The 18,937-nt window shown below is 45.8% G+C and overlaps 1 protein-coding gene across 1 annotated transcript in view; it reads left to right on the top strand.

Moving 5' to 3' along the window:
* Window positions 1-2,559: 2,559 nt before the first annotated feature.
* LOC131263386 (putative uncharacterized protein DDB_G0286901) overlaps window positions 2,560-18,937 on the top strand; it is a 43,463-nt gene continuing 27,085 nt past the window's right edge. Inside the window, exons 1-2 of the mRNA XM_058265578.1 lie at window positions 2,560-4,128; window positions 4,165-4,224. Coding sequence (XP_058121561.1) covers window positions 2,911-4,128; window positions 4,165-4,224 — 1,278 coding nt within the window. The 5' untranslated portion in view covers window positions 2,560-2,910. The remainder of the gene's footprint in view (window positions 4,129-4,164; window positions 4,225-18,937) is intronic.

Genomic DNA, 18,937 nt, shown 5'->3' on the forward strand with positions numbered 1-18,937 from the left:
CCATTGGTATTCTCAAAAGTCGTGCTAGATTTTTGTCCTGATTTGTGCCTCTCACACTCTCGCCTTTTCTCTCTCATAACTAGGGAAAAGAAAGGAACATGTTTTGCGTTGCGTTTCCTTTTCCCCCTTGCTTCTTTGTATCCATAGCAAAACAACAGAATGTCCTTTAACCTTTCAATGCATGGTATTTCGAATTGTGGTTTTTAAACAATTTGAGTTCAAAAAAAAAAAGATTTAGACTGATAGAAGGTCAGGTTGGCCCGGTCTATCAATCGCCATCAATCGTTTTATACCCTATTTTACTTCCTTGGTTTCCATGACGTTTAGGTTTACAATGATACATTCAGCACTTTCATTAAAACACATTTCTGTTCGTGCAAAGTAATCGTAAGCGGAAAACCTGTACTATGTAGTTTGTTAGTCCTTCTTAGAATCTTCTGTCATACAAACAGCTTCAAATTGAGTAAAGAACAAAGCCCGTTAGTATAAACTAGCTTCGAACGATTTGTCAAATGACGTAAAACGAGGTCGACGGGATCCAGGACCAGTCTGTGCAAAATAATGGAATACTTAACCTATTGCATGCCTTCAATGGATAGAAAAATAATTGTTCATTCTAGACACTCAAGGGTTTAAAAGAAGGTAAAAAAAGAGGGACACAAACCAGCAACTGCTTCGAGCGGAGGGAGACCGATTTTTTGGCGCCGGCGCCTTACACCACATTTGCCAATCGATGATTGAGAAAATAGGGCCTCTCCCTACGATATCAAAGTGTGCGTTGTTCGGTAAGTCGAAGCCAAGGCAACGTCGGAGATAGTCCTAGTAATAATAAGTCCTCTGAAGATATAATTAAATGCAAGTTTCTTCAGTCTGCAACGATTCAAATCTAGTGTAGTGTAGAAATATCCTTAGTGGCAGGTGTGAATCACTATCGCTGTATATCTCGGTCGTGTATCAGTATCCGCGAGTGAGCCACTCTCTCTTCCTGGTACTATCTGTTATCAGATAATCTGACGAGAGAGTAACCTTTTTTTTCATCGCATCTGTGTGTGCGAAATGCGTCCAAGAAATTCGAGGCTTCTAGTCCGTGGTCGGTTCACAGAATGGTTCAGTCAGAACGAGAGTGCACGGTCTGGACGGTCGGATTTTCTTTCGCCTCCCCGGTCGTGTCGCTCCGTACGTCGTAGAGGAGGTAGCAGCAGAGGTTAGTGGTGGAAGTGGATAGTAGTGATGGACCTCAGTATTGAATGAAGCAATAAGCAGTGTATTAGCAGTGGCATTTCATTGTGCAATATCTCCCACTCCATCGGTGAAAAGGATTGTGGTACGATTTTTTTTCAGCTAAGCTGTGTTAAAAATTGCTTTTTTGTGTTTGCATATTGTCTGTTTGAGGACGGTATGATAAACACTCAGTAGCAAAGTGTGTCAAACAAATCGTCGATTGAAAACTTTGTGTTTTTAGAACGCTAAAGGATTACTTGGAATCATTATTATACTTGGTTGGAACTTAAAACGGCCAATGAACGAAACGCAAACGAATTTTATTCCATACTGTTGTTCAGGAAATTCTCCGTGCTGTTTCGTAGAACATAGCAATCTCCTAGCTTGAAAGAACCGAGTAAAAGAGAGGCATCGCCTGCTACTATTGCTCCACATACGCAGTTATTACTTTAGCAAAACATCCATGCGTATGCGTTGCGTTTTTTTTGTAACGCGGAAGTGAAAAACTTTTGCATTATTTTTGCATTTCCTGAGTGAAACTTTTATTGTCTCGTTGCTTGTGGATAATTTTTTAGAGCATTCCGATTGTGTTTTCGTAAAATTGGTCCTTCCGCGCTTGCGTTCCACAACATGAGGAGTTTTTAAGAAAACTCTTTTGCTGACCTACCACGTTTTGAGAGGATAGTTTTGGGAACAATTTCGCACACCAATCCCAGGAAGTCAGTATACACAGGATCACGAGTAAGGAGGCCATGAAGTAGTATGTGTGGCGAAATCATTGTTACGTGTCCTGAGGAATTCCGAGTGGAAGAATATCACGTTGCGGAAAATGTGACCCAGAGAGTGAGTTAGGAAATGGGTATCGATGAATCAAGGGTCGAAATCTGAGACATTGAATGCCGACACAAAGTGTTTCTGGGAAACATTGCCGCATGTGAACTCATCGACATTTTTCCCATTTTTCTCCATACTCCAGGACTTTCCCGTGTATCACACACAGAAGCGTAGTGTATACAGGACTCTTGTGTTTGGAGTCCTCCGGTGAGGGAGAGTGAGTGCGTGCCTGCGTTTAGGTGTATTTGTTTCGACGACGAAACTTACCGTGATGCAGTGAAATTCTGTTGTTTTGCGTCGAAGCAAAGTGTATTTCTTGGAGTAAAAGAAAATCCTCTTACACCTTTCTAGACAACTGCTTACATATTTAGCAATAAATGAAACCCGTGTATGTGGCAGAGCTGAAAGAAAGAGAACGTGAGTGAATATTCCTTCGTTTATGAATGAAAAAAGAAAGTTTACTGAAAGCATCTATCGAAGGTGTTGATGGAGCAGGAACGATAGGTTTCCCCGAGGAAAAACACGCCAATGAATAACAAAACATACTAACACGAGCAAATAAAACGTGAGCACACACGCGCACACGTTAATAAATCGTTCGTCGTACAGTAAATGTGACGTGTGAAAATCCTTTCCAGCCTCTGCGAGGCCAACTCCCTTTGGAGCGGAACAAGAACAAAGCTGATATTTGGTTGGAAAACAGGCTTTAAGTAAGATCGGACCAAATTATTGGCATAACTAAGAAAGAGAAGGTGACATTTACAACGGATTTTCGCAGTCGTAAAAAAAAGCAAACACAAGAAAAGTCTAGTAAGGTAGGATACTGGAAAGTTCCCCCCTTCCACACTTTCCAAAATGGGAACAGTACTGAGCTTTAGCCCGCGGGAGCGTCGACCCATCTACTCGACGCACCACCACAGCGCCGGCACCCTGTCGTCCTCGAACTCGGCCGACTTTCCGCTCAACAACTACTCGTACGAGCAGCTGAACAATGCGAAAAACCGCGAAAACGCGCAATCGAAGCCGCCGAACCTGATCCAAACGGTGCCTAACAACAACAACAACCATAACAACAACCACAACAACAACCATGGGGTGAACACGATGAGCAAGGATGACTGCAAGAACAATAACAATGGCGGAAGCGGCAACAACCACAGCGGCGGGGGTGGTGTGGGTGGTGGTGTTGGCGGTGGCGTCGGTGTCGGCGGTGGTAACCACAACAACAACCACAACAACAACCTGCTGATGCTGCAGCAAACGCACCAGAACAACATCATGACCGGCAGTGCGAACATCAACAACATCAACAACAACATTAGCGGCGGCAACAATAACCACGGGCTCGGTGGTAACCTGAACGGCAACAGCATACAGGAGCGGAACAACCACCACAACAATAACAACAACAACAACAACAACGGGAATGGCGGCAACAACGCGGACAGCGCACGCATCCTCTCGGAGAAGAACGCGCTGGAGAAGAACCTGAAGAAGCACTCGCTGTTCATCAACGCACTGTCGTGGAAGCGGCTGGCGGCGTCCCACGGCAAGAAGAAGCTGGACAACAACAAGAACAAGTCGGCCAACCTGACGACGGCGGCCAGCTTCCGGACGCCGCTCACCGACACGATCCACCCGCTGCTGGACAAGAACAAGAACCTGCAGCAGTCGCAGTCGTTCACGCAGACGATCAGCAGCCAACAGCTGCAGCAGCAGGCGCAGCAGCCGGCAACGATCGTGCTGAGTCAGTCCGGTGCCGGTGGCGGTGGCAGCGGTGGCTCCGGCCTGGTGGGGTCCCACGGTTCCAGTGCGTCCATCGGCGGGGGCAGCTCCGGCGCAAGCTCACAGCACCATCAACAGCAGCAGCAACATGGCCAGATGGTGGTGGTTGCCCAGCAGCAGCAGCAACAGCAGGGCGTGTACTTTACCCCGGGCGGTCCGAAGGCCCTGCTGGCGCTGGATCTCGTGCGGGCCAACAACACGAACCCGCTGTCGCAGCCGGACAAGCTGGCGCCGAAGTTGCCGCTGCAGTTGCCTCTTCCGCTGCAGCCGATCGTCAACCAGCAGCAGGTGGCACAGCATCACCACCATCAGTCGCACCCACAGGGTGGCCCGATGCCCCAACAACTTCACCACGGACATGGACCGCGGAAAACTGTCATTCAGGTAAGTGCCAATCAGGATGAATATGGTCCTTTTGTTGATGATAGAATTTCATAAGCTTACTTAACACATTACATCAATTTCAACATACAACTAATTTTATTTTGATTTCATATTATATCTTTTTTGTTTTCATGTTACTTTTGGCTTGGCTTAGTCTGAAGCTTCTTTTTACAGACTCAATTGATATCTAGTATTTTCTCGTATAATTTCCACTGAGAGATTCCAGAAAGGACACGAGAAGTGCATAAACTTTAATTAAAACTCCTTTTATCAATTAGAAGGCATAGGTTTGAACTTCCATTTCTAGGAAGGATAGCATTCCCTCAACATGTTGATTAAAATTCGTTTTATGTTCATGGCATCTGTTAGTGGTTGGTATCCATAATAATTCTTATTCTTTCATTCGTATTTGTTTCCTGGTATTGATGATTATTGATATTGAGATTCCAAATTGGTTTGTTTTTTATGGTAAAAAACAGCAACACATTTTTTTGTGTAGAAAGACTCAACCTTAGTATTCTAAGCACTCCATTACCAAATGATATTTACTAAATAACAAAGTTAATGTTTATCTGCGGTCCACGGTTGTTGTTGCAGAGCAAACTTTTTGCTAAGAGTCTGTTCGGTTTCATGTCATCCCACGCTTTATGCTGGTGCAGCTTGCTTGCGTCATACCGTTTCTCTAAATTTATTATTGACGCAATTGGGAATGTCCTTGGAATATCGAAACCATTCTAACGCCAGATATATCGAAACCGGTACCTTTACTCGTTGATACTAAAATATCATTGTTGCTTAAGACATTTGTTAATATTCCCGACATCAAATGCATTTTGCCGGAAAACTTTTATGATATTTACAACCCTCAAGAAGCACGGTGGGGAATGTCTTCTAAACTTGCCTCGCGTTCTGCTGTTGATTGTGCTTCCAACGTCAAAACGAGGGTTGAAAATTATTCATCGTCCCCGGAGCGCACACCTTTCCGAAAGTTTTTGACAAGGTAAACGATCGGGGATAGTTTATCTTAATCGCACGCAGAACCCGCCCGGCAAAAGGGGTTCAACTTTGTTTTGGGCTTTTGGGGCTGCTTCTTGAAAGTAAACCCCGATGCCTTCGGAATGCTGCCCCGTGTCATGGGTTGGGTTCCCTTTCTTCCGCTGGATGGTTACCTGCCCGAAGCTGGTGGAGAAGCTTTTGGGGTTGGTTAATGAATTATTAATTTCCTTTGTGACAAAGGTGAGGAAAACACATTAAACGTCGACCATATTCAACACAAGGTGTACTGCTGCGAAGAAAAGTTTTCCCAAGGCAGTCGAAGTTTTCATGCCAGTCACTCAAAATTGTAGTACAAATCAAATTAAGTATGATGAGGCAATTGTCCAATTTTCCTGTCTTTGGCTTTGTGCGTGTGCGTGGACACACACACACACTAAAATCAATTCTATAACGCAATGGAAAAGGAAAATTACGTAACGTGCATCATCGACTAGATGGAAATTTGATTACATATATATTTATAGCTCCTCGATTTGTCTTATTCAGGTTTGAAATGTCATTTAATTTTCTCCATCACGTTCTCCTCCGGCCGAAGGCATATATTGTTCTGTGTCGGGTCGATGGTATCTCGGTGGCATTATGATGATTCCATTTGGATAAATAAAGACCATCCTCACGTCCGCGGTTTTCCCACCCAAGTGATCATTGGTTATGACAATGGTTGGCTGCTGATGCTTTATTTATTCGCCTCGCCAAGGACTCCGCTTGACCGGAATGGCTAATGTGGTTTTTCTCCACCTGAGTGTGTCTGTTTGTGTTGTGGTATTTTTCGTTTTATTATTGTCTGTGGTTATTTTCCAGCAACATGAGTATTAATGCGGGCTACGTGACATGGTATTCGGAACATAAAAGCATCTATGGAAATAGAACTACCTTTCATAAATCACCATTTGGTGGCGAGGCTTTTCGAAACATGTGCGACGAAGGTTATGCCTGCAGCGCACCTGTCCGGTAAACATACTTTTAAATGCTTGCTTCTGGCGTAAAACAACCATCCGCCTTTGGCAAGAGGAAATGAACTGAAAATGCTGGGATTATCGAACGTTCACTTGGGCTGTTGTAAACCCGGAACACCGAAATCCGATACACTACTGCAGATGTCCGACGGCGACCACCAGCTCACCGTCACCGCACCGTCCCGTGAATCACGTCGTACGAGAAGCATAGATGTTGCTATGTTTTCCCACCACCAGGGAAAACCATCGACGCCAGTATGGAGTAGGAAAATAAAAATCAAAAAAAGGAAGTAGGAAGGATTTGGCGCACAAGTCGAGTGGTGGAGGGTTCAAGGGTGTGCACTGCTGGCCGTCTGAAGAGGGCAGCAGGCGAAGCCACCACACGTCACCCGCGGGTGAGGTGTTTTTCTGTGCGGCTTATGCATGGCTTGCTGCTGTTGTCTTCCGTCGGTCACATTTTATCCGTCCGCATGCGTACGACAACGTGCCGCTCCGGGGCGCTCGGCTCGCTGGGTTGGCGTGTCCTGGGACTCGGACGGCATTAACCCGATTTTAGCATCAAGCCCCCGGAGGGTGGGAGGACACCCAGCAATCCGTGAATATTCCGCACATTGGACGGGTGGTTTTTCCACATCTCTTTTCTGCATGCCTTCAGCAGATCTTTGCTTCGGTTACAGTGAGGCGCTGACGCATATTTGCCTGAGATTTTGTTAACCATCATCTCCTAACATGTAAGAAATTTGTTTCCTAAATATTTACTTCAGTCCTTAAATTTTCCGGACGCGGATTGAGAAGCGAGTTTTGTTGTCCTAAGCCATTATAAAGACATTTGGAAACCCTCCCTAAAAATAATCCTAGTCTTAGAAGGATATACGTACGTTGCAGAGTTGTGTAAATCAGATTCAGATTCATACATCTGAATGATTCTTTGCGTTTAAGAGATTCATGGATCTTTCGCCGAGAGATTCATGAATTCCAAAGACACACCAACTGATGAAACGTGATCAGCAAAAATATGTAGAGGGACCCCTTTTTTTGATCGCATGGTCCACACCAATGAAAGATGAAGATTCATGAAGATTCATTATGCTTTGAAGAATCGATGCCGCAACGATTCATGAATCCATCTGAATAAATCTAAGGTTAAAGATTCATATGAATTAATCTCGTCAAAAGATTCATTAAGCACAACACTAGTACGTTGTCGATTGGTTTTGTAGAATAAACTTTATTCATTTAGTTAAACAAAAATCATACTTAGTTAAATGCTTCACCAACAAGCTGCTTCCATTACAAGTAAACCAATCACTGTATTCTGCAACCCCCGCGCGACGGAGGTGGAGCGCGGAAAACCCCCCGGGTGTAGGAGAGGAGTGAATTTTGCATACGTCAGCATGACGATAAGTGAAAACGTCGTCAAGGGGTTTCATCAGGGGTCAGGGGTTCAAACCTATTCATAGGTTTTTGCGGTGATTGAACGATAGAACGGTTTTAATTCTACATCGTGTCGTCAAAGTCGTCACCGCCGCTCGGCGTATGGTTTGGGAGCAGGGGAGGCGGGATACGTAGCAGGGAAACGAAGGGAAGGTCCTGTGCGCCGGTGCGAACTCCAGAATACTGCGTGCAGTCCATGCCCGAAGCTGTTTAGTATGCAATCAACATCCGTCCAACGGCGGAGTGTTGTTGGAACGTGCCGTCTTCTGGATGCATCACGCTTCCTTCTTCCATTCTCTCGAACCCACCTACACATACATTCTGTTTACATTTCCCCAGAGTGCCAACTGATGTTGCGATGTATTTTGTACGAGCTTGACGTGCTGTAATATTGATGGATGCATTCCGATCACATTGGCGTTCGTTCGAGCACACATCGAGCACTTTTTTTTTGCGGACCAAACAACACGCGAGCGTATGTCAGCAGTAAATAAAACGATACTCTTCAGTATCTTTCCGCGCCTCGGAAAATCCCTCTACGCTACCCGGATGCCCCCTTGATCCATTGCATTGGGGTTTTCTTGGCGAGTGGAAAACCTTACATCGGCCATCGTCCTGATCATGCATCGTACCCGCTGTAATCGGAGGTCGATAGGGTCGAGTGGAAAAGTCGGAACGCAAACGCGCGAAAGAGGGATGGAAAATCGAGATAAAAAATACTGAAGCGCACGCAACACAACCACACCACGACGGCATCGCTCCGACCGACCGACCGGTGTTTATTTATATCCTACAGGACTCCATGGACACCTGCGCACTGGGCCGGGGCATGAGGTGGAAGCTCGCGGCGGAGGTGTGACGGCTGCAAATGGAACGTTACACCGTTTGCGTGTCCTGTAAAATATGGAAATTGGAAAATCCACCGTCGTCGTGTGCGTGCTGACAGGTGCCCTCGAACGTGTGTCGGTATTGCGTAATGGTGGATCCTGAACGAAACAAATACGACGAAAAAAGGACGCTTCCATGCTTTCGTTACTGCCGCTCGCAAAAGATTCGGAAAGAAACATTCTACTAACGTTAAGCATTCTACCTGATGCACAATTTTTTTACAACTTTGTACCTTTCAAAGGTTACTTTTAGAAGGGATCGCTAATGATATCCTTTTTTCCTTTTAGATTTGGACAGCGTTAAAAATAATCCTTCTGTATCTTTTTGGCCCAGACAATGTAACGAAGCGAAAGAGGGATCCTTTTCACCGGGAGTTTAACAACCTGTCAGTTCCACCAGCTTAGAGTGTGCCTTTTCCGCGTTTGGAAAGTGCACTGGGTGCGTGCGTTCGTGCGTGGTAGCGTTTTTTTACGGGAAAATAAGCCCGGAAAAACGGGGCCCACAATGTCGACTGAACTCCGCTGCGGCTTCCGCTGGGAATGCAAATGATATTTCCAACGCAAAGGGAATGCGACTTTTCCGGCCGCCACCCGGAAAGTGGGAAGCCGGTTCGTAGAAGGTTGCTTTTAGCTTTGTTTACTTTTCGTTGTAAAAGAAAAAATAGAACAAAAAAACAAGTGGTAAAAAAAGAGCCCCGCGTGAAGCGTAAAGTTTGTAAAATTTTCCCTTTCGGCAAATTGTGGTAGTTTGCAGAAGGGGTCGGAAAATTGACGCAGGAAAAGCAAAGGGAACTGAAGGCAAGTGTGTTTGGGGTAGCTGTTTTCCATGAGGGGAGCTAGAACTGGGGAATCCATTCACGCAACCGCCGAAATAAATGATGACTTTATTGCTCTCACAACGGCCATTTTGGATTTATTCTCCTGTTGTTTTTATTGCATCGAAGCTCATGCCGATAAATTGGAGGTTTATTTTGTTATGTTTAGGTCATTACTGTTGGCTACTTCATTCAACACCTCCCTCAACGTTGCCTTTCCATCTCCTTTTTGGGGACACACTTGTCCTTCGCCAGACACTTGAAATTTGACCTTTTCCGATGGGTTTGAGTTTTCGTCCTCTTTCTTCCCGCTTCCCTATCGATTTCACAAATGCTGCGAACTGTTCGGTAATATTTTTGGGGTGTTTTCGGAGCTCTGAAGTGGCAGTAAATGGACCCAACACTGTGTATTTATAAACAGTCATTATCGTTTTATGACCATTTTCAAATCACAACTTGTGCCCGCGCGTTCACTCGGTGACAAATGGTCTGGTCCTGGGGTTGTCGGGGAAAACTTTGGATTGTAGCGCTAATATTTTTTTTCTTTCGTTTTCCCACCCTCAAATCTCGGCACAAGAGAGGCCCCCGACATCCCAAGGACACTGACGAGGGGGATGAAGTTGTTGAACAATAATAAAATCCTCGGTGTGCCAGAGGACAGTGCGACATGATTTGATTGGAACTGTTGATTCAGCTGTTCGCGTCGCAGTAAATCAAAATCGTTGTACAGCAAGCGCCATTTGTAATTGTCAGCCCTGTGACAGTTGGGCTGATTCTGGGCTGGACCCGGCTGTCTGTGGGGAGCAAAAACTGGGCATGCAAATAAGAGAAGAAGTGCCCGGAAACGTTGGTATCTAGTTGAAGCGTGGACGAAGAAGTGTCCGCTGCAGACCGGGAGGTCGTTGGATGATTTATGTTTAATTAAAATTGCACAGAACGATAAAGCTTATCGCGAAAAGTGGTCTCGACAAAAAAAAGAGATGACGGTCGGGGGCGAATCTTCGAGGAAATAAATTAAAATTGATCCATTCGACAGGAATAACGAAAAAAATGGGAAAACACTCTGGCTTCTCTTGACGTGACGCTGATCCAAAAGCCAAATTTACTATCTGCTCCGACAAGCGGATGATGAAATCTTTCCGAAGGATAATCTAAAGAGGCGCAAAAAAAAACGAAGGAAAATCCTTCCGTCAGCCTTGCCAAGGGGATCATTTGTTGGAAGATGTTATCACCTTTTGCTGACCCCAAAAAAGGCCACGGTTCGGTGGACAGTTTAAAAAGACCGCTGAGTTTAAGAAAGCCTAACCCCTCCCGCATGCCCTAGTCTCTCCCGCCGCACCCCCTCAAAGGCTTCCGGAATTTGATATTTTCCCAGCCTATCCGATTCCGTCCCGTTTTTCCACGGATCGCCGCGGCGGGATGAACCGTTACCATTTTTTGATGGGTTTGCGTTTGGCGTCCATAAACGGAAGGGCGCAATGGGAAAATCTAAAGACTTCATGGCCAACAAAGCCCGCGACCCGGCACCGGTTTTCGGGCGGCTTTGGTGTTTTCTTTCAATTTCGGATCGAGACGCAAGGGACGGCGCATCGGGGAAGCTGGAAGAAAAGAATGTCGCGATTGACACTTTTCTGCCATTTTCGCGGCAAGCTCTCTCGCCCGCCGATAAATGGGAAATGTAAATAAGGCATCAGCACAGGAGCACATTTTCCGCGTATCCCACGGTAACCCCGTGATGCAGAAGCACCATGCTTTAGGACCTCGAATCTTCTCCCTTTGGGGTGGAATTTCGTATCGAGTAGGATAAGAAAGCGCTGGATAAAAATGGAAGAAAATAATGTCTGACAAAATCGGTCGTTTGGTGTTCGCGGCTCATTATCCGGTCCAGTGGCTACGGATCGGAGACGACGGTATCAGGCCATTTGCCGAGCTTTAATCTCTGCCGTGTCTCGGAGTGTTGCCCTTCGCTTCGATGGGGCTGAGATTTCGCCGCCTCGAGTACGAGATGGGGAGGGCTTTGCGAATAATTGATTAACGCATCGCTTGTCTTGTCGAAAGGAATTTGCGAAAAGGTACCTTATGCCATGGCAGGCTAGGGTTTACGCGCACAAAGGAATTAGCTTGCAGAACATTAATTCTTTATTGCAGTATAAGCCCATTTTAGGTATACGGAAACAGATAAGAACGCCAATTTTGATGAAGACAATGAGAATGTGTGTGAAGGAACAACATATATGAAAAGTTTATTGATTGAAAGATTTTTCTTATCAGAACAGAACCATTTATGTTAAACATTAATGATAGTAAATAGAAGGATACGGTAACGATGTTATGCGTTTATTGTCCGGTCGCATAAAGGTTTATTATCCAGCCTGCCGGAGTTTAATATCCTTTTTATAATTTTAGCCTAACACTAATGCTTAACACTAACTTAATGAATTACTTACTATAAAATAAACTCTACTATTGAGGTACTATAAACTAAAAGCGTGTCTATACTCCAAAACATCAACTCAAGAACAAGCTGTTTTAAAGAGTATGAATGAGTTGTGCAAAATCGCGCTGGGATACTCTCCCTCTGTTCGTCAACCTTCGATTTAAAATCAAAACCTACACTTTAAACTGAAAGGCTAAAGTTTGTAGTGCAAAATCAATAACAATTATTCGAGCGATTACGTAAGCAATTCAGATTTAGAACCAATTTACCACCCGATCAAACTTCCCTCTTTGTAGAACGATGGTTTTTCCATTCCGATTACTTGCTCGGGATGATTTCACTCTTCCCTATCTCCCTCTCTCTCTCTTTTTCTGCTCATGATCCATAATCTCTTTACTGGTGTACAACGTGTACAAGTACTGAAGGAAAATTGGGAGGCAAGGGTAGAAGCCCCACGTTCAAACTCCAGCATCCAAGAACCATGCACACTGTTTGCCTTGAGGGAGATGGAACTCTGGGTAGCACAACTTGATTTCCGTAAAACCACGGCATGATTTTGTAATCGTCGGAAAAGAAGTTCTCGCACTCTTTCCCCCTTTTCTGCCTTGTCCTATCCAGCACCAGCTCGGAATGCTATTCTATGCGGGTCCCAGACACGAGATAACGCAATCACGTGCCGGTGAACATTTTCCAACGCTGATGTCACCGCTTGGTGCAGTTGGTTTGGAGCGGACATTCCTGCCTGTTCACCGCGGTCTCCCACACTGTTCGCGGTGGAGCCGGCTCGAGCCCGGGAGCTTATGGACGGTGAATGAAATTATAAGCAACCCACCGGGACGAGAAGAAGTACACTGCTATTAATAAACCACTCCTGCTTTCCGGTGGTGTGTTTGTGTGCCCGTGTTCGACTTCCCTGCTTCGAGTCGGGAAACCATAAGCCGCTGGAGCCGATGGGTTTATGTGACGAAATAATACTAAAGGGGCAAGGTGGTGGACCTGCGCAACGTCCGGACCGGTACGAAGGGAAGGTCCTTGACCATTGATTTTATCGCATTCGCCACCGGTCTCGGATTCGTTGTGTGTAGGACGTGGACGAGTTGGAGCAAAATTGTTTTTATCGATCCTTTCGCGTGCATGGGGGGGGAGGCATGAGCACCCGGAAACCACCAACCTGGGTTCCTTGTCCGGCGTTGGTGTCGTGCGAGCTAGGAAACCCAAAGTCCGGAGCCGGTTTGCTTCGAGGAGCTTTATTTGTGCTCGCCCCGGAAAGGATTCGATTCGCTGATTCCCGGTGACGATGAAGTTGATAATTTTACTGCCACAGTAATTCCACCGCCCGCAGGAGAGGCAGGACCTGAAGGTGACCTTTTCGGCTGGCCGAGAGGTAATTAAACTTTCCTCAATATGTGTACAGCGAAGACATTTTATTATGCAAATAAATCACCGTCGTTGTGGGGGTTTATTAAAATTTCCCGGAATTGTCAAAATGGGTTCTGATTTATAACAATTTCAGGCAAGCGACCGACAAGCATTACTTTACCAATGACAAATTTTGTACCCACAGAAAGGAAACAGAAAAAGCGTAAAGCAAATATTTTCATGAAACTAGCCTCCGGTGCTGCGGTATGCAATTTGTCGCTCGAGTTTTCCCCGGCGAAACCGTGGGACACATCTGGGCTGGAAATTGACCGTTTCTATCCGAGTCCATTTCCAGCAAGCCAACTGAATTGCGCTACCGTGTTTTTATTTCTGGAAAATTGCCTTTTCGGCAAACTTGGTCCCGGACCCGGTGGTCATTAGGCGGCGAAGGCAGTTATTTGCTGCTCGTTTCGCGTGCACTCTCTAATTATCATTAGTGTGTGTTTTAGTTGTGGCGCATCGAGTTTTCCGAGTCCGGGTGTGAGGGTGCGGCTGAAGCGAACGATAAATTGTAGGACGTTGACTGCAACGAACGGGTTTGGAAGATGAAGCAAGCCGGGATTGGGGGTTTTGCACTTTTCCGCTACCTTTCGTGCCGGTGATATTTTTATTAAGCTTAGGCTAGTGTGAAAAAGGTAAAAGAAAGGGGATTTTTTCTGCTGTTTGTTTGTGCGATGCTAACGCATTACTTAACATTGCAGAGTTATTAGTTTCTCTATTAGTTTCATATAAATCTTCTGCTTCATTTATTCCATTAGTCTACTGAAAAATGAAAGCTTTTGAGTGCCTTTCAACGGTTCATCAATTTATTAACCAAATGGACTGCGTTTCCACGTAGGTTTTTACTTGCAATCGGTGGGCGTACGGTCCTCCGATCCCCGAGCAATTAAGGTTGCTTCATTACGGCTCGCTCATTCACTCACGCCCTAATCGCACTTCTCTGCGTGGCTAAGTGCGAAAATAAATTAACAGCCAAAGGGCGGATGTGGGAATCGAAGTGTGTCGTCCGAGTCGATTTCGGATTTCGCTTCATTCGTCCGAAAGCGAACCGTTTCGATTGCCTGCAGCTTTTACCGAGTTTTTTGTGCTCGCGTCACAAGTAATGACCGTCTCTCCTCCACCAACTCCCGCACACTCCTCCTTCGTTGGCACTTATTTTCCAATTCGTTTATTTATAAGCCCGAGCGCACCCGACCGTACCGTCTTTCTATGCCCCCCGAGGGAACACTTCATTACGGTATATATCGCTGGCATCCCGCGACACCGGGAGATACCTCCATCGGAGGAGGAAAATTTGCCGTAAGGCAGTTGGAAAGACATTTCGTATAAATTCAATTACCCGGTCGAAATGTTCCCGCAAGGCTTTTTTTTTACCAGGCGGGGGGTGATTTTAAGGACATTATCTACGGCGCTCACGAGGAATCGATGTTGGATTACTATTTTCCTTTTGCTCGATTGGTTTTCCGGACGTCGTGAGATGGCAAATTACGGCAAGCAACAACACGTCGCAGGGTCATGTCCTACAGCCTTATTTAGGTTATCTTTCGTTTTAGAACTTCTAATGGTTCTGTCCTTCGAACTCGTCTCCACTCGACTGTCGGGTCCGTGCCGTGACTATGTCGATATCTGAGAAAATTCCAATGGATTTTTCTAATCCTTGGTGGACTTGGTTTTTTATTGTAACGCTTGTTTGCGATCCAAGCCGTAACTATGTCGACCATGGAGAAAACTCAGTAAAAATATGGATAAATTTAAAGAAACCTCCAATGGGTTTGGTACGTGGCAATGGAGAAAGCACCTCTAAAATTTTCAGGTAGTTGTTTGCACATTGCATGTTCCGATAGCGATACGTAAGATGATAGAAAATCCTAGAAGCATCCTATTTCCCGCAAGAATTGAAAAAGTCTTAACAGTTTTATGTACAGCAGCAACTGGGTTCGATCCCTTACCGGCCTTGTGTGCAGAGTTGCCTCTAACCACTAAGCTAGCGACGACTACGAAACTTAGCACACTGCACAGCGTACCCATTCTCTTTCCTGTGCGTCCACTGGATTTATTTAACCTTGCTCTCCTCTCTCCTCTCTGGTATTGCTTGTATGTCTGAGCGGCGGGTCCCTTTTCCTGTTTCAACAGGCAATCTTCTAAAATATCCTCTTGGGATTTCTGTACTGAAATGGTATAATGCCTCTTTTTTCTCCCTTTAACTTCGCTTGAAGTGTCGCCTACGCATGGTAACATTTAGGAAAGTTATCGTCACGTTAAAAAAATTGCTTTTCCATCGTTCCCCCAAAGCTGTTGTGTGTCTCTAAGACCTGAAGGGGAGAGGGTGGAGAGGAGTAAAAAGAAACCGTGTCTAAATTCCTCCGAATCGTTCATTTTTGTTGCCCAACCCTCCAGATTACGCTGTTCATTTGCACCTTGCTGGCGGGAAATATCTTTCCCCTTCCTTCACTCAGGTCAGTGTAGCGTGATATTACTTTCTCGCTTTTCCGAACACAATGACACACATACACACGCAAGCACAAACGTACGTAATTCCTTTGCAATATGCACTTGCGTTTATTAAACGCACACTAATGGGCGGCCCCGCGGGTTTCTTTTCGATTAAACGTGCTGAAGAAGGGGGCGAGAACCCTTCCCTCGAAGGGTGGAAATGTTATCGGAAGGAAAGGCGTGCGGAAAATCAGCAACCCACAACAGGGGTGACTCTGGTGGCCATCCGGAACTGCCGGAACGCACGTGTCACCGTGTAGACAACAGGGGTTGTCGTCGTCGTCTGGAACACACACCCCGAGTGTTTGTGAGTGGATCTGTGTGCGCCGGTTGTCTGCTGTAGCCCAGTCACGTCACCCCTAGGTTTGGGGCAAATTGTCGATACCGACGATGAGGACGCCGAGCTAGACAGACAGACAGACTGGAGTGGGTTGAGATCGGCTGTTCCCCGAGAATCCGATGGTAGGAAAAGTGAATATTTGCTACAATATTTGTTGCACCATGGATTCGATAGCCCTTTCCACCGAGCAGTCTGGGCCATTTCATCCCAAATTCGAAGGGGGAACTCTCGCAAGGACACGGTGGACTTACCGTGCCTATAATCCTTTTTCTCCCCCCACCCTGACCGAGGACGCCGGATTAACCAGACATGATGCTGTATTGCGTCGGGAATTCGGTTTCCAATCGGGGGACGAGGCCCAGCGAACCGTTTGTTCAACCGCTTCCAGACATTCGAAGGGATATCCCTCCCTTCGTTACTTCTTGCCAGATTTGTCCCTTGCTGTTTAAAAATCGTAGGCAATATTTCAACGTGACACCATCAGCGTACGGTTCAGTGCTGATCGATTGCGGAGTCTACGGACGGAGAGTGTTCGGGAGTAAAACTGCTCTAGAGTGTGCCCATCTACCGTGTCTGTGTACACATTTCGAGTACAACCGGAACTAACCTGGAATATATTTTCACCCTCCAGCCACACCGCAACTGCGCCGGTTTTCCCGAGCATTGCACAATTGAACGGCGAAGGTTTGCTCACCTAAAACGAGGGGCTTCACCGGTGCCTTTGTTCTGATTTGAAGTACTATCCTTTTTCCGCACGGATGACGGTTTTCGATGGAACAATTACTTCCGGGAGTGCGAGCCGGTCTGAGTGGAGCTGGTCTGATTTGCCTGCCGATGTCGCAGATTTGTCGCTTGCCAACCCTTTCACGGGGTCGGCGAAAGAAGGAGGAACGGCTTTTTATTGACGTTGCTAACGCTTTGGATTGATATCGTCGATTGCTGCTGCTGCTGAAATTCGTGGGAGGTTAGAGGGTGGGAAAAAGGGTCGCAAGGGGATAACATTGTACACAAAAGGATTCCAATTTGTCCGCCTTAAAAGAAGGAATAGTTCATATTGACTCTCTCTCTCTCTGCCTCAACAAAGGCAACAAAGCATATTCTTTTCCTCCACCGTGGAGTTCAGTGAACCCACGAACGCAGGACCCCGAATGACGACATCTGGCGGAGCGAGACGGTACTCGGGGGGTGGTTTCGGAGTCACCCCTGTTCGCGCGAGATATGCAGATAAACACTGGACGGGGGATTTCGAGCCATTTTTGCGCCGTACTCTTCAGAGGCGTTTTCCAAGGAGCGATCTCAACGAGTCTGGTGATGGGAAAAGTGCACTCGGTCCTCCCGCGGGTTGGTCTCTTTGTTTTCCGCAATCCGGGAGAAAACGAGACGGTGTACATTTTCTTTCTTTATGCTCGGAATGATTTACTCGAGGTGCCATAATCCGGAAAATAATAACGCTGTGGGCCCTCGCCAGTAGGGTTCGTTTGTATGCCGCCCGAAGGCTCCCTGCGTCCACCGATGAGGAGAAGTAGGTCCTTGGGGAGGTGCTTGCTTTTTCCTACTCCACGCTAAAATGCGTACTCACGGAAGTTGCAAAAAGATTTTTGAAGTTCCCGTTTGCACGGGTTCCGGTTTTCGAAACATTTTACGGGGGAGGGTTGCATTAAAAACGAAATGCTCACCTAACAAAACAAAGAAACCAGGAATGGTGCCTTTATACGTGCACTTACTGCATCTTGTTTGAATGGGGGAAAATTTCCACTTGGCAGGCTTCTCATTCATTTTCTTCATCCGAAACACGTGCACCCAAGGGTGAGTTATGGATAGAAAAATGGGTTGTATTTTTGCACAATTTGCTAGTAGAAGCACGCACTAGGAATGGGAAAAAATCCACGGCTTCATATGAAACTACCATCATTCTCTAAGCTCCACAACTTTGGTCCACCAAACCATCCGTCACGTTCGCTTGGGCCCCTGTTGATTTCAATTGCATTTGCATACACATTGACCGAGTGGCATGAAGGCATGAGGCAAACAAATTTCGGCCACCATGATGAACATTGCAGTGCGGTCAATGCGACATCATGATGTATGAATTTGTTTATTCTGTTTGTCCATCCCGTCGTGCCGTCAAACCCGAACGATGGACATGAATGCTCGATTTAGTTCCGGTTTTAGTTGCGCTCGGATGTTTGCTGTGCTAAAAGAACCGTGCCCATTTTAACGTGCTTGATGGGATAAAAAATGGTATAGAAGGAATAAATGATGCTTTTGGAGCGTAGCTGGGAGTAGCTTTTGAATTTATTTATGAGTGTTTCTGTTCCCTCCATTTTAGGATATCATGAACTCATCTGATGTTGAATGCATAACGTGTTCTGTTTTTACCTATAAATTTTGAATTTATAAACTAAAACATACATAGTTTTAACAACATGTGGAAATTTAAACACTCATTAGAAATGTAATATTAAAGCAGTAAATTCTATATCATCTCAAGGCTTCTAGTTTTCCAATCATCGTAATTTGTTTAACACCCAAACAACCTTCTTTAACGAAACGTCAATATTACACATGATTTGGTTCACGAGAACCCGACATTGATGGGAAAACCGTCCCTGCAGATCATCTCGAATCTCCGATTTGCGTCTCTGTTGCGCGCGCGTGTTAACTTTAACTTTCGTTGTAAATTACATCTGACATCCGGTGCGTTTCGATTTTCCCCCATCTCTCTTTCTCTCTCTCTCTCTCTGGGGGAAGACGAAGCAAATTTGAACTGTTTACGCACGAATGATAATTTTATTGACATTCTCCAAATACAAGCGTCAACCGAATCGAGGGAACTCCTCTGCTTCATCACATCCCTGTCTTTTCCGTCGTCTCTG

Source organism: Anopheles coustani, chromosome 2 (assembly GCF_943734705.1).
Source record: "Anopheles coustani chromosome 2, idAnoCousDA_361_x.2, whole genome shotgun sequence".
NCBI classification, from domain to species: Eukaryota; Metazoa; Arthropoda; class Insecta; order Diptera; family Culicidae; genus Anopheles; species Anopheles coustani.